General features: G+C 49.1%; 1 protein-coding gene across 16 annotated transcripts in view; it reads right to left on the reverse strand.

Moving 5' to 3' along the window:
- The window catches only part of DNM1 (dynamin 1), a 224,605-nt gene extending 211,859 nt beyond the window's left edge, over window positions 1-12,746 (reverse strand). For 14 of the 16 annotated variants that reach the window (XR_009556075.1, XR_009556078.1, XR_009556079.1 and 11 more), the window contains exon 1: window positions 12,339-12,512. Coding sequence is in view for 11 of the 16 variants with exons in the window: in XM_060251712.1 (XP_060107695.1) it covers window positions 12,339-12,499 (161 nt within the window). In the remaining 5 variants the exon portion in view is untranslated. Of the gene's footprint in view, window positions 1-12,338 lie in introns of all 16 variants that reach the window. The other 2 variants (XM_060251707.1, XM_060251717.1) reach the window with 1 other exon arrangement.
- Window positions 12,747-13,455: the final 709 nt, after the last annotated feature.

Here is a 13,455-nt window from a genome sequence, read left to right on the forward strand (position 1 = left end):
GAGAACTGACGGCCCGCGGCCTTGTACAGTAACGGCAGTCCGGCCCTCCAACAGTCTGAGGGACAGTGAACTGGCCCCCTATTTAAAAAGTTTGAGGACCCCTGCTCTAGGCAGTAGCCAGCAGCCATATTTGACCATGTTGCTGGCCTTGACTGGATGCAGGAAGCCTGAAGCAATGAGGTGTCATTACAAGATGCTGTAACTAAGCATAAATGGGCCTGCTCTGCTTAAACATCTGGTATGGGGAAAATACAAAGAAAGCATCTTTAAGACCAATAAGTGCTAACGTTTTAAGCATGTTTTTAGTTTTTTAAAAAAATATGTTTGTGTTTGCCTGTGTTCTTTATCAAATTTGTATCTCTGCTACCTAATCTTAAATAGGTGCACGCATGGCCCGGCCCAACATAGCTCGGCCCAACCCGACATGACCTGGCCCAACAAGGTCTCATTTATGTCAAATCCGGCCCTCATAACAAATGAGTTCGACACCCCTGTTTTAATGTTTGCCCAAAGGGTGAAGGCGGTGGAAAGAAAATGAATCAAGGAGGCCAGATCCTTCTTCCCATTATGCTAGATTTCTATTTGCAGGGAGTTGTTTTTGTAGTTGACACAGGGTTGCCAGGTCTGTGTTGGAAAATATCTGGAGCCTTTGGGGATGGAGCCGAGTAAGGGCGGGGTTTAAGGAGGGGAGGGACTTAGCATGGTGCAATGCCATAAAGTCCACCCTTCAAAGCAGTCATTTTCTCCAGGGGAAACCAATGGAATTTACACGGAAATGTGTATAAATACGTTTTATTGCAAGCTTAATTGAAACTTAAACAAAACTAAACTAAGGAACACCGAGCTTTCAAAATATGAGTTTTCCCACACAGTCTTTCAGTAGCTCTGTAAATCGGCTTCCTTCGAGGCTGGCAGCCCTAAATTGAGATGAGGGAGCATGCAAATAAATGTAATTTGAACTTTAGTGGTTCAGCTCAGCTTTACTTCTTGATCCCTCTGACTCTATGTACAGGCTCAGTATCTGGAGAAAACTCGCCGTTTGGGGAAAAACAAGCAGATCCACAAAATTAAGTGGTACCCCCCCCCTTCCTTTGGCGACTTTTGTGACGTACCTCAGCTCTTGATCTCTTTTGATTAAAAGGTGTCCCTATGCCACTCCATCAGACTGAATAATGATACACCGACAGAGGAACTGCAAATGACACAATGGTGCCTTCAGAAAAGCATAGTTCCATTTCTCCTCCACGCAGATCCATCCATGCTGACCATGAGAAGCTAGTGATAAAGTTCAGGTTCTGCAGTCTTCCTATCAGCCAGTGTGGTTTAGTGGGGACCAAACTGGCTGGACTTGGCAAACTTAAATCACATTGGCCTTCCAATGAGAGCCAGTTTGGTGTAGCGGTTAAGTGTGCAGAGTCTTATCTTGGAGAACCGGGTTTGATTCCCTGCTCCTCCACTGGCAGCTGCTGGAATGGCCTTGGGTCAGCCATAGCTCTCGTAGGTGTTGTCCTTGAAAGGGCAGCTTCTGGGAGAGCTCTCTCAGCCCCACCCACCTCACAGGGTGCCTGTTGTGAGGGAGGAAGATAAAGGAGATTGTGAGCCACTGAGATTCTGAGATTCAGAGTGGAGGGTGGAATATAAATCCAATATCATCATCTTCTTCTTCTTCTTCTTCTTGAGGTCCCTACCCAAGTAGGGTTATCAACCTCCAGGAAGGCTCCCAGGATCTCCAGGTGACAGAAATCAGTACCCCTGGAGAAACTAACTGCTAAGGAGAGTGGTAAAAGGTAGTCCCCTGTGCAAGCACTGAGTCGTTACGGACCCATGGGGTGATGTCACATTATGACGTTTTCTTGGAAGACTTTTACAGGGTGGTTTGCCATTGCCTTCCCCAGTCATCTACACTCCCCCCCCCCCACAGCAAGCTGGGTACTCATTTGACCGGCCTTGGAAAGATGGAAGGCTGAGTCAACCTCGAGCCCGCTACCTGAACCCAGCTTCCGCTGGAATCGAACTCAGGTCATGAGCAGAGCTTGGACTGCAGTATTGCAGCTTACCACTCTGTCCCATGGGGGTGGATATGGTAATTATATTCTGCTGAGGTCCCTCCCCTCTCCAAACCCTGCCCCCTGCCAGGCTCCATCCCCAGTCTCCGGGTATTTATCAAGTGGGATTTGGCAACCCTACTCCCCCAGCCCCATCCTCTCCAGGCAGTGCAGGATTAAACCCTGTGGAGGCCCCTAGGCAGTCAAAATCTTGGGGGGCGGACCCCCTTGCAAATTATCTCAGAGTCTGAGCGACCTCCCCGCTGCCCACAGCCCCTGCAGATACCTTCTCAAAAGCCCCTTTGACAAAGCTGTGAGGGAGAGGCAGAGAGAGGCAAACTTGGCAACAACGGCAGCAGCAGCAGCCACACCAGGCAATTCAGGCAAAGAGTGGCTCAGTTGCTGGCTGCGCATGCAGGCTGGGAGGGCTACAAGCAGGGGGGAAACTGGGGGGGGGGGGGAAGCTGGCCCGGGGCCCCTAAAGGTGTGGGAGCCCATAGGCCAGTGCCTAGCTGGCCTAATTGTTAATCGGGCCCTGTCTCCAGGCTGCACTTCCAAATCTCCAGAAATCTTCCATCTTAGATATCCCAGAGGAATAGCAAGGCGGGGGGGGGGGGGTGTCTTTGCCATTGATTGGGCTTCTCTGATCCTAGAGAGCAGGCCAAAGGCGGGAGGGAGGGGAGAAAGGGCTGCAGAAATGAGCAGGAAGAGATTGAAGATGGTATCAGGCTTCACAAAGGACAGGTTGAGAGCCAAGAGAAGGCTAGAGGGGGGAAAGCCTGAGAGGGGGGAAGGCAGACAGAAGGATCCAGGAAGACGGCTGAAGTTCACCTATTGATTTGAAGCACCCAGCCAAATCTCTAGCAAAGATTACAAAGCACTTTGCAAATTAAACTGGCTTTTTAGAAAAGGCAGCAGCGGTCTGTGGAAGGGGCAGCAGCGTGGGCTGAAGCCGCCATCTGCAGAGGACGGAAAGCAGAGGTCCTGCCGAAGTGCCTAGGGTTGCCAATCCCCAGGTGAGGGCAGGGGATCCCCCAGTTTGGAGGCCCTTCCCCCCGCTTCAGGGTCATCAGAAAGCGGGGGGAGGGGAGGGAGATGTCTGCTGGGCACTCCACTATTCCCTATGGAGACTGATTCCCATAGGGGTATAATGGAGAATTGATCCGTGGGTATCTGGGGCTCTAGGCAACCCTAGACCACACCCCCAAATCTTCAAGAGTTTCCCAACCTGGAGCTGAGAACTCTAGCCCCATCCCCTGCCAGGTGGTGGCGGCGGCCTGGCAAAGCATTACACATTAGGAACATAAGAACGTAAAAGAAGCCATGTTGGATCAGGCCAGTGGCCCATCCAGTCCAACACTCTGTGTCATATAAGAACATAAGAGAAGCCATGTTGGATCAGGCCAGTAGCCCATCCAGTCCAACACTCTGTGTCACATAAGAACATAAGAGAAGCCATGTTGGATCAGGCCAGTGGCCCATCCAGTCCAACACTCTGTGTCACATAAGAACGTAAAAGAAGCCATGTTGGATCAGGCCAGTGGCCCATCCAGTCCAACACTCTGAGTCACATAAGAACATAAGGAAGCCACGTTGGATCAGGCAAATGGCCCATCCAGTCCAACACTCTGTGTCACATAAGAACGTAAAAGAAGCCATGTTGGATCAGGCCAGTGGCCCATCCAGTCCAACACTCTGAGTCACATAAGAACATAAGGGAAGCCACGTTGGATCAGGCCAATGGCCCATCCAGTCCAACACTCTGTGTCACATAAGAACGTAAAAGAAGCCATGTTGGATCAGGCCAGTGGCCCATCCAGTCAAACACTCTGTGTCACATAAGAACATAAGGGAAGCCACGTTGGATCAGGCCAATGGCCCATCCAGTCCAACACTCTGTGTCAGATAAGAACATAAGAGAAGCCATGTTGGATCAGGCCAATGGCCCATCCAGTCCAACACTCTGTGTCACATAAGAACATAAGAGAAGCCACGTTGGATCAGGCCAATGGCCCATCCAGTCCAACACTCTGTGTCACATAAGAACATAAGAGAAGCCATGTTGGATCAGGCCAGTGGCCCATCCAGTCCAACACTCTGTGTCACATAAGAACATAAGAGAAGCCATGTTGGATCAGGCCAGTGGCCCATCCAGTCCAACACTCTGTGTCACATACGAACGTAAAAGAAGCCATGTTGGATCAGGCCAGTGGCCCATCCAGTCCAACACTCTGAGTCACATAAGAACATAAGAGAAGCCATGTTGGATCAGGCCAATGGCCCATCCAGTCCAACACTCTGTGTCACAAAAGAACATAAGAGAAGCCATGTTGGATCAGGCCAGTGGCCCATCCAGTCCAACACTCTGTGTCACATAAGAACATAAGAGAAGCCATGTTGGATCAGGCCAGTGGCCCCTCCAGTCCAACACTCTGGGTCACACAGTGGCCAAAACACAGGTGCCATCAGGAGGTCCACCAGAGGGGTCAGAACCCCAGAAGCTCTCCCATTGTCACCCCCAAAGCACTATGGATACACAGCATCCCTGGACAGAGTGCTCCATCTATACCTTGGGGCTAAGAGCTCTGCTCCACATATATATCCAGTTCCCTCTTGAAGCTATCTGTGTTGTAAATTCTACATGCCCATTACTCTTTGGGTGAAGTACTTCCTTTTTATCTGTTCCAAACCTACTGCCCATTAATTTCATGGAGTGCCCATGAGTTCTTATATTTGGAGAGACGGAGAAAAGCACTTCTTTCTCTACTTCCTCTGTCCCATTAATAAACTTCTATCATGTCACCTCTCACTCATCATTTCTCCAAAAGAGACCTAACCTCTTTAACATTTCTTTATAGGGAAGGTGTTCCATCTCCTTAATAATTTTAATCGCTCTCTTCTGCACTTTCCCCAATATTATATGTTTTTAAAGTGCTTTTTTTAAAAAAAAAATCTACATTCAGTAGAATTGTCTGCATTTCCTGGAATCTGGCATTTTAAGGCTGCTGGTGAGGGATTATATGACTCAATAATTTTATTCATGATCTAAAATAAAACACGAAAGCAACATGCCTTATTTGTAGGGGCGATTATAACGCTTGAGGTGATTTATAATGCTTGAGACTTCTACAAGATAAAAGACAAGATGCTGGGGCATATGGCAGCCAGGCTTTCTGTCTAGGCATTGCTGTAAATAACTGATACAAGAAGCAGGTTTTATATGGATATCTCGTCTTTTGTCTTTTTTATAATATTAGAACCCGGGCATGTTTTAAATGTAACAAAAAAATAAACAGGAGCTGTCATGGGCTAGAGAATAGGAGAACTAGATTTTTGTAGAATAAATTCAAGGATGGAAATTGCTGTGGTTTGTTATCAGCAATGGGTCGGGGTGGCTGGGGATGCAGAAGACTGCTTGCACTAGGGGGGTCTTTTGGAATCCCAAGCCAAGAAGAAATGAGAAGCTCAAATTCCATGGCTGTTAAATTACACTATTCATACCTCAGCCCCTGGTCGATCACACACAAATCAGTTCTCTTCATTCATAATATCAGAATAGGCAACCCAGGTAAATCAAGGAAGTGAGTCAAAGTACATTCTACAGAGAAGGGCAAAGCACCTCTAGAGTTCTTAGATGATCTGTGTACATCAGGACTTTTTTTTGTAGCAGGAACTCCTTTGCGTATTAGGCCACACCCCTCTTATGTAGCCAATCCTCCAAGAGTTTACACGGCTCTTAGTACAGAGCCTACTGTAAACTCTTGGAGTATTCGCTACATCAGGGGTGTGTGGCCTAATATGTAAAGGAGTTCTTGCTACAAAAAACAGCCCTGGTGCACATAGGCTCTGGCTAGTCAGAGGAAAGAACTACAAGCATTTTGAACCAGAAGAAAGAACTACAAGCATTTTGAACCAGAAGATTAACATTGTGGCCCAAAAGGCTCCAGGCCCTGGGAGTCAGGTGTTCTCAGACAGCCAATGTCATGCCACCGTCTGCTATAAAGCTCCCAGACCTGCCAAACTCCAGCAGTCTGAACAAATGGATAGAGAGGAAGAGCGTCAAGGTCCATTCCTACCACAGCCTGCTCAAAATATTTGCCAGTCCTCAGATCAAATGTCACAACGTTTCACTGCCAAAAGACCTCTATCAAAGAATTCTAAGAAAAGAAATAGCTTCTGATCGTTCAAAGAGCCAATTCTTATAAAATCTAATTAATATCTGCAAAATTATATTTACCATCTTCTTAATTCTGCTGTAGGATTTTTTCAGTGGGGTGGGGGTGGAGGGAGATGGAACAATTAGGCTGCAACCCTCAGATTTTACTGGGAGTAAACCCCACTGAATAACATGGGGCTTATTTCTGATTAGGCCTGTTTAGGATCTCTCCCCTAATCCATTTTCATACCAGTTCAAGTCTGCAAAGGTAAAGGTAGTCCCCTGTGCAAGCACCACTCATTTCCAACTCTGGGGTGACGTCGCATCACGACGTTTTCACAGCAGACTTTTTATGGGGTGGTTTGCCATTGCCTTTCTCAGTCATCTACACTCCCCCCCTCCCCCGCAGCAAGCTGAGTACTCGTTTAAGGCTGAGTCAACCTTGAGCCGGCTACCTGAACCCAGCTTCCGTTGGGATTGAACTCAGGTCATTAGCAGAGTGAGTTCAAGTCTGTAGGTAGAGGAAAAATCAGTCTGATCTATCTTCGAACCTCTTCTCTTTCAACAATGTGTGTGAAAAGCAAAATATTTGGCTACCGAGTCAGCCATAAGGCTTGCAGTTGGAACCAGCTTCTGACCTTAGTTGTAACCGACTTACACAACATTAAGTTATGTCATACCTCTTTATTCAGAAGGTTAAGAAAATTGTACACCTCCAAACCAGTCAGAACCAGATTTAGCACAAAGCAAACACCACCCAGGACTCAACGATATGGCTCATCGGTGCGCGTTTGGAACACGGATTTCTTTAGCTACCCATAAACCAAGGAGCGCAGTATTGTAGCATGGCTGGCCGCGGCCATCTTTTAAAAGTATTGCTTCGTAATGCAAACCGTTACAGGAGGGTGAACGCTGCCAGGAGGAGGCAAACACCACAGCTGGTGTTTCTCTACAAGTCTTCCAGGCCCTCGGGGGACCTGTTTCCTTCAACGCTTTTCTTTCTGATCATCTCCCTGAAAAATGTCATTCTTTTTCTGTGCCCAGACTCCGTAGCCCTGTTTGTAGAGATGCTAACCTACAAGTAGGACCAGAATTACAGTTCATCTCCAGACTACAGATATTGGTTCCCCTGGAGAAAATGGCTGCTCTGGAGGGTGGACTCTATGGCATTGTACCCCACTGAAGTCCTTGTCCTCCCCAGGAGCCATCCCCAAAGCTTCAGGGGTTTTCTCTACCTGGATCTGGCAGCATTCCCCACCAGCGACCAGGGCAGACCTGTTTTGAATCTCTCATACCTTTCTACAAAATCCTGCAACGATGCCATTTGAGGGCATATCTTCATCCCCTTTCTTGAGATGGCCAACTGCTTGCCCTCCACTGAGGGAAGTCCAACTGCTTGCCCTCCACTGAGCTGTTTTGTTCGCCTGTAAACAATATGCTGAGACCGAACATCTCTCGCCTTCTCTTCTTGAAAAGTCAAGGAAAAGCATGGTGCGTTCCTATACTCTTCACAGGAACTTGTGCTGCCAGATCTCCATAGTACCTCTCCATCATTTACACCACAGAAGTCCACTACTCTAGGGATAAATCTTGTGGTTTTCACCTTCAGAATTTCTGGCAAATCTAATATAACTTCATAAGAGCCCCGTGGCGCAGAGTGTTAAAGCTGCAGTACTGCAGTCCTAAGCTCTGTTCACGACTTGAGTTCAATCCCCGGTGGAAGCTGGGTTTTCAGGTAGCCAGCTCGAGGTTGACTCAGCCTTCCATCCTTCCGAGGTCGGTCAAATGAGTACCCAGCTTGCTGGGGGGGAAGGGTAGATGACTGGGGAAGGCAATGGCAAACCATCCTGTAAAAAGTCTGCCATGAAAACGATGTGCAAGCAACGTCACCCCAGAGTCAGAAACGACTGGTGTTTGCACAGGGGACCTTTCCTTTCCTAATATAACTTCACGTTTCCTCTGAACTATTAGTAAGTTTCCATTGATGGCGTTGCCTCACATCCAGTGATATTAGATACTCTGCACCAGAGAACCCATAAAGATTAATATTCTGATGTATGGGTGAAGTCTTCAGGACTAGTCAGCTATGACTTCCTTTATATAATTTTAAGTAATCACACATCATATAACAGGGGTGGCCAAACTTGCTTAATGTAAGAGCCGCACGAAATAAATGTCAGATGTTTGAGAGCCTTAAGACATTAACAAATATTACACATACATCTTTATTAAAACTCTTAATACTTTCCTTGCACCAACAGATACAATACATATGTATGCACTTTATAACATGACCATGCTAGGAGACTTTGGGAGGGGGGCGGGAAGCTGGGAATAATGGCCTCTATAAAACCAGCATAGGGAAAGGTTACAGATTTATTTATTTTTTTGCACCAGTGGGAGAAGGAAACACACATGTACTGTATAAATCACGGACCACTGTTTGCATCATTATGCATCTGTCTTGAAACCAAGGTTTAGTAAATACAGCTCCTACATGAGATATGGAACTAAGGGAGAACCCTGCACAGCCTTCTTTGATTCCGCCCCTCCTTCCACTGGCTCCCTTGGCTCTTGCACTCACTTTCCCTGCTCTAAGTCTCCGGGCAACTTTTATGGTGAAGAGCTTGCAAATCTGCCTATTTCCCCCTCCTTCCCTGCTTCACAAACAACAGAAATAGTCACCTACGTACCTACTGGTCAGCACTCAGGGCTGAATGAAGTCCCAATCCTAAGTACACTTACTTGAGAGGAAGCCTGCATTAAGTTCCTCTTTGACCTCCAGGAGCCACACAATATGTGTGAAAGAGCAGGATGTGGCTCCCCAGCCACAGTTTGGCCACCCCTGTCATATAAGAAGTAATGCCTGGCTTTCTATCATTTTTATTCCTGCAGGTGTGTCTTTGTACATTTTTTATATTGACCACTGAGGAAGGCACTTAGGGGCTGTAATGCATATGGGCATTGCGGTGACTGGAAGTCCAACAAATGTATTTGTGAAACTGGATATGGTTCGCAAATTTTACGCAGGCTGACATTCAGGCAATGCGTTTTAAAATTCTTTTTTGTGTATGTTTTATATTAAATGTTATACATGTTATGAATTGTGTTACAGGCAACAAGACCACACAGTACAAAATGGATCACAAACTGACTTGGGTAAATGGTTGGGACCTGTGGTCAATACTGCTGCGTTTAGCATCTTGTAAGTGGGCTCCTATTTATGTAATTTCTGTTCCACTTAATGTGTCATGTGAATCTTTCTGCTACGCGTCGCTTCTTTCTGGTGGTTCCAGACTTGTCAAACCCTAATGCATTAGCTACTGAACTGTACTGACTCACTGCATGTATCCTGCCTTGAGTCCCTGTAAAAAAGCTGGGACTATAAATTACATACAGACATCTGACAACCAAACAGGGCCCTTGGAATATGTCTCTTCTTTCTCCACTGTGGAAGAAGCCTCTAATCTCCTTTCTTTTGACATTCTGAACCAAGCGCAGCGACAGCTGACCAACAAGAATCTAGATCTCCTCTTTCTCCAACAAGAATCTAGATCTCCTCTTTCTCCAACAAGAATCTAGATCTCTTTCTCCAACAAGAATCTAGATCTCCTCTTTCTCCAACAAGAATCTAGATCTCCTCTTTCTCCAACAAGAATCTAGATCTCCTCTTTCTCCAACAAGAATCTAGATCTCCTCTTTCTCCAACAAGAATCTAGATCTCCTATTTCTCCAACAAGAATCTAGATCTCCTCTTTCTGTTTTTTTTTTTTTTTTGGTCAATTCAATGGTAACAATAGCGTCTGGGGAAGGGGGAGTACTCAACATCACCAACAATCCTTTTTGACATTTTAGAAGACATCTCGGAATGACTCCAAACAGATCATCCAGCATCCCTAAGAAACAGCCTCAGGCTCTTCCTCATGTGCCCCTCGGGTAGGGGGTTTTTTTGCAAACAGCTTCTTGGATTTCTGCTGTTCCGGTCCTCTCCAGCAGAGTCATCTTCCTCAACACCTAAGGCAACAGGCCTCGCGCTCTGCCTTCTAACCCTCCAAGCTGCCTTCTTCTAGAATTCAACAGCTGCGAAGAATATCGGCCTGATCTGGTCCAGAAGGAAACTGGTGGTGGCCATTTTAGATCCTTTCGGATGTAACCGTCTTGGAAACGGTTCGCCTGCAGGCAGCAGCAAGGAGGAAAGGCAGGTAGTTTGTGCAAGGAAACACTGCCTCGCTTCTCTTAAGGGAATCCCCCTCCTTCCAACACCTGGTCGGCAAGCCTAGAGAAGTGCCATTCCCAAATGGTCAGAATTAAAGCAAAACGTAAGCCTATTACAGGCAAGCTCTTCCATGTCCTCAGAGGCTGCGTCTCTCGCCTGCCAGTGTGCAGACCATCTTTTCAGATCATCCGCTCTTTGCAGAGCTTGCTGGAAATGGATTTGAAGGTCACACGAAGGAAAACCACGGCTGGGACTGCCTTACCAGGGAATGGAAGCCCTCCGAACATACAGCTCCCTTGCCACAACGCAAGGGTTGCCCTCTACCCAGCACGGCATCACCTGAGAGACAACAGCATTTCCCACGGATACTAAACGGCACTGTTACCTGGCTTAGCCAATAGCCACCTGCATCCTTCAGGTGCCGGCCGGCAGGTGCTCTGAGGAGCCTAGACGCTCCCCTCAGAAGGCAAAGGGCATGCTAGTTTTCCATTCTCTGGGGCCCTTCCTGGCTTTTCACCGGTAGCCAGGCTGAGGCTCAGCGATGAGGGAAGCGGCCCAATCATGGGGGGAATTGCAGTTCTTAAAGAGCATCTTGGGGGCGAGCGTGCTTTGCATCTGTAATAATTTCTTGACATTTGTAGGAAATCAGCAGAATGCTACAGAATGCCTTCCTGCCCCCGATAACAAATCTCACATAGGGAAATTCTGTCAACCATATAAACATGGCATCTTTCCAAAGGGCGAGGGGCATGCCCTTTGCCTCTCACTTGCAGAAACACCCAAGAAAGAAAATCCCCCCAGCATGATGGCTATTCTCACGTCACACACAAACACCCCCCACCCTCCACACACACACACTTCCCTACCCTCTTGAGATTACATAACGTGCAGGCGGCTTTGTCTGAGCTTTGCAGGGTCTGGGAGCACTCGAGGCGCCCGACTCTAGCTCCAGCCTCTCCTTGAAGCACCATCCCCTGACATCCGCCCCTCCCCAACCCACCCCAGCGGCTTTTCGCCTCCAGCATCTGAATGAAAGCAGGGAAGAGGAAGAAGGAAGCCAGCTTCCCAGCCTTCCTCGGAGCCAGAAGTTCACTCTTGCCTCCCTGCCTCGAGCTGCCATCGCCCCCTTGACCCAGGAATAAAGCGATGCAGGATTAAAATCGTGACATCTCTTAGGATGGGGGGAGCAGATCCGTTCCCTCTCCACCCCTAGATGGAGACGGCTTCTTTTGCGTGTGGAACGCCGCTCCAAGGACCAGCAGGGCTCCTTTTGCACAAATAACCCCCTCCCCACCATTTTAGACATATGCACCCCTCACCTCCGCCTTCCTTCCCCCTAAGCATGCAGCAAGATCTGACTACAAATCACCTTCTTAATGGACCTTTTCCCAAGCCGAGGTCAGCTTTGGTATCTACCCCAGACGTGTGTGTGTATAAGATACTTGATAACATACAGCCACGGACACACACATCTGCCGGCGCATGTATGCACACATACTCATATGCATGGTGGGGGAAGGGAACGTCTCTCCTCCTGATGAAGGTGACAGCGAAGGGGATGTCACCTGTCAATCACAGGGGCTCTGGTGCTCTGCAAGGCAACGCCGGGCACTAGGCTGTGTGTCTGCAATATGCGTGTGTGTGTGTGTGGCGCGCGCGCGTGTAGAGAGGGGGGGGCGCTTTCTGCTCCCCAATGCAAGGGGCGCTAGAGCGGCAGGCAGCCCCCTCCTCTCCTGGCTGGCGCCGCATTTCCAATTGCAACTTGCGGGGGGAAGGGGGGAGCTAATGCGCATTTAGCAGCATCTCAGCCCGGCCGAGAGAGAGAGAGAGAGAATAACAATCATGCTGATGATTTGCAAAAGCGGGTTTTGCAGGCAAGGGCTGATCGGCGGCCGCCTCTTCCCCGCCGCCGCCGTCTTACCTCCCGACGAAATTCTCCAGGACCGAGCTCTTGCCGGCGCTCTGGCCCCCGACCACGGCGATCTGGGGCAAGTCGAGGTCGGCGTTCTGGCCGATGGCCGAGAAGGCATCTTGGAGCCGGTTGACCAAAGGGATGAGATCTTCCATCCCGCGGTTCCCCATGGCTGCGGCAGCTCCTCCGCCCGGGACTGCAGCTCCCTGCCGGGCTTGCAAAAAGCGAGCGCTTCCTCTTCTTCCCTGCGGGCTGCTGCTGCTGCTGCTGCTGGGGCGCTTTCAACGGGGGGCGGGCTGGGCTTCGGCCCCCCAGGTCTTCATCGGGGGGAAGGAGGAGGAGGTGTCCTGGCTGCCCGGCCTCGGCTCGGCTCCGGGGGGCTGCCGCCGCTCCTTCCCCCCCACCTGAAGCCCGCTCTCTGCAGCAGCGCTGCCTACCTCGACTGCCCGCTCCAGCTCCGTTAGCCACCTGGCTGCTGGCGGGCTTCGCAGCGCCCTTTCCCGCACCGGCCGCTGGGGGGGAGTCGAGAGCCGCCGCGTTGAGCAGAGAGCTTCATGGGAGTTGTAGTATTCCCCCACCACCACCTTAAACTAGGCCAGGGGTATCAAACTTATTTGTTATGAGGGCCGGATCTGATATAAATGAGACCTTTTGGAGCCAGACCATATAGAGCTGGGCCAGGCCATGTAAGGGTGGGCCATGTGTGGTTTGGGGAGGCGAGGGAGTTCAACAGGGCATAACGCCGTGCAGTCCTTCCTCCAAAGCAGCCATTTTCTGCAGAGGAATGGAACTTGTTTGAAGATCAACACAGTATTAAAAGGAGATCTCCTGGAAGCCGGCAACCCTACTCTGTATCCAGGGCTGGATATATCTTGTGCGACAACAATAAGCAGCCCCGTGGCGCAGAGTGGTAAAGCTGCAATACTGCAGTCCAAGCTCTTTGCTCATGACCTGAGTTCAATCCCAGCGGAAGCTGGGTTCAGGTAACCGGCTCATGGTTGACTCAGTCTTCCGAGGTCGGTCAAACGAGTACCTAGCTTGCTGGGGGGGAAGTGTAGATGACTGGGGAAGGCAATGGCAAAATCACCCCGTAAAAAGTCTGCTGTGAAAACATTGTGATGCGACG

This window comes from Heteronotia binoei, chromosome 12 (assembly GCF_032191835.1).
Source record: "Heteronotia binoei isolate CCM8104 ecotype False Entrance Well chromosome 12, APGP_CSIRO_Hbin_v1, whole genome shotgun sequence".
Classification (NCBI taxonomy): Eukaryota; Metazoa; Chordata; class Lepidosauria; order Squamata; family Gekkonidae; genus Heteronotia; species Heteronotia binoei.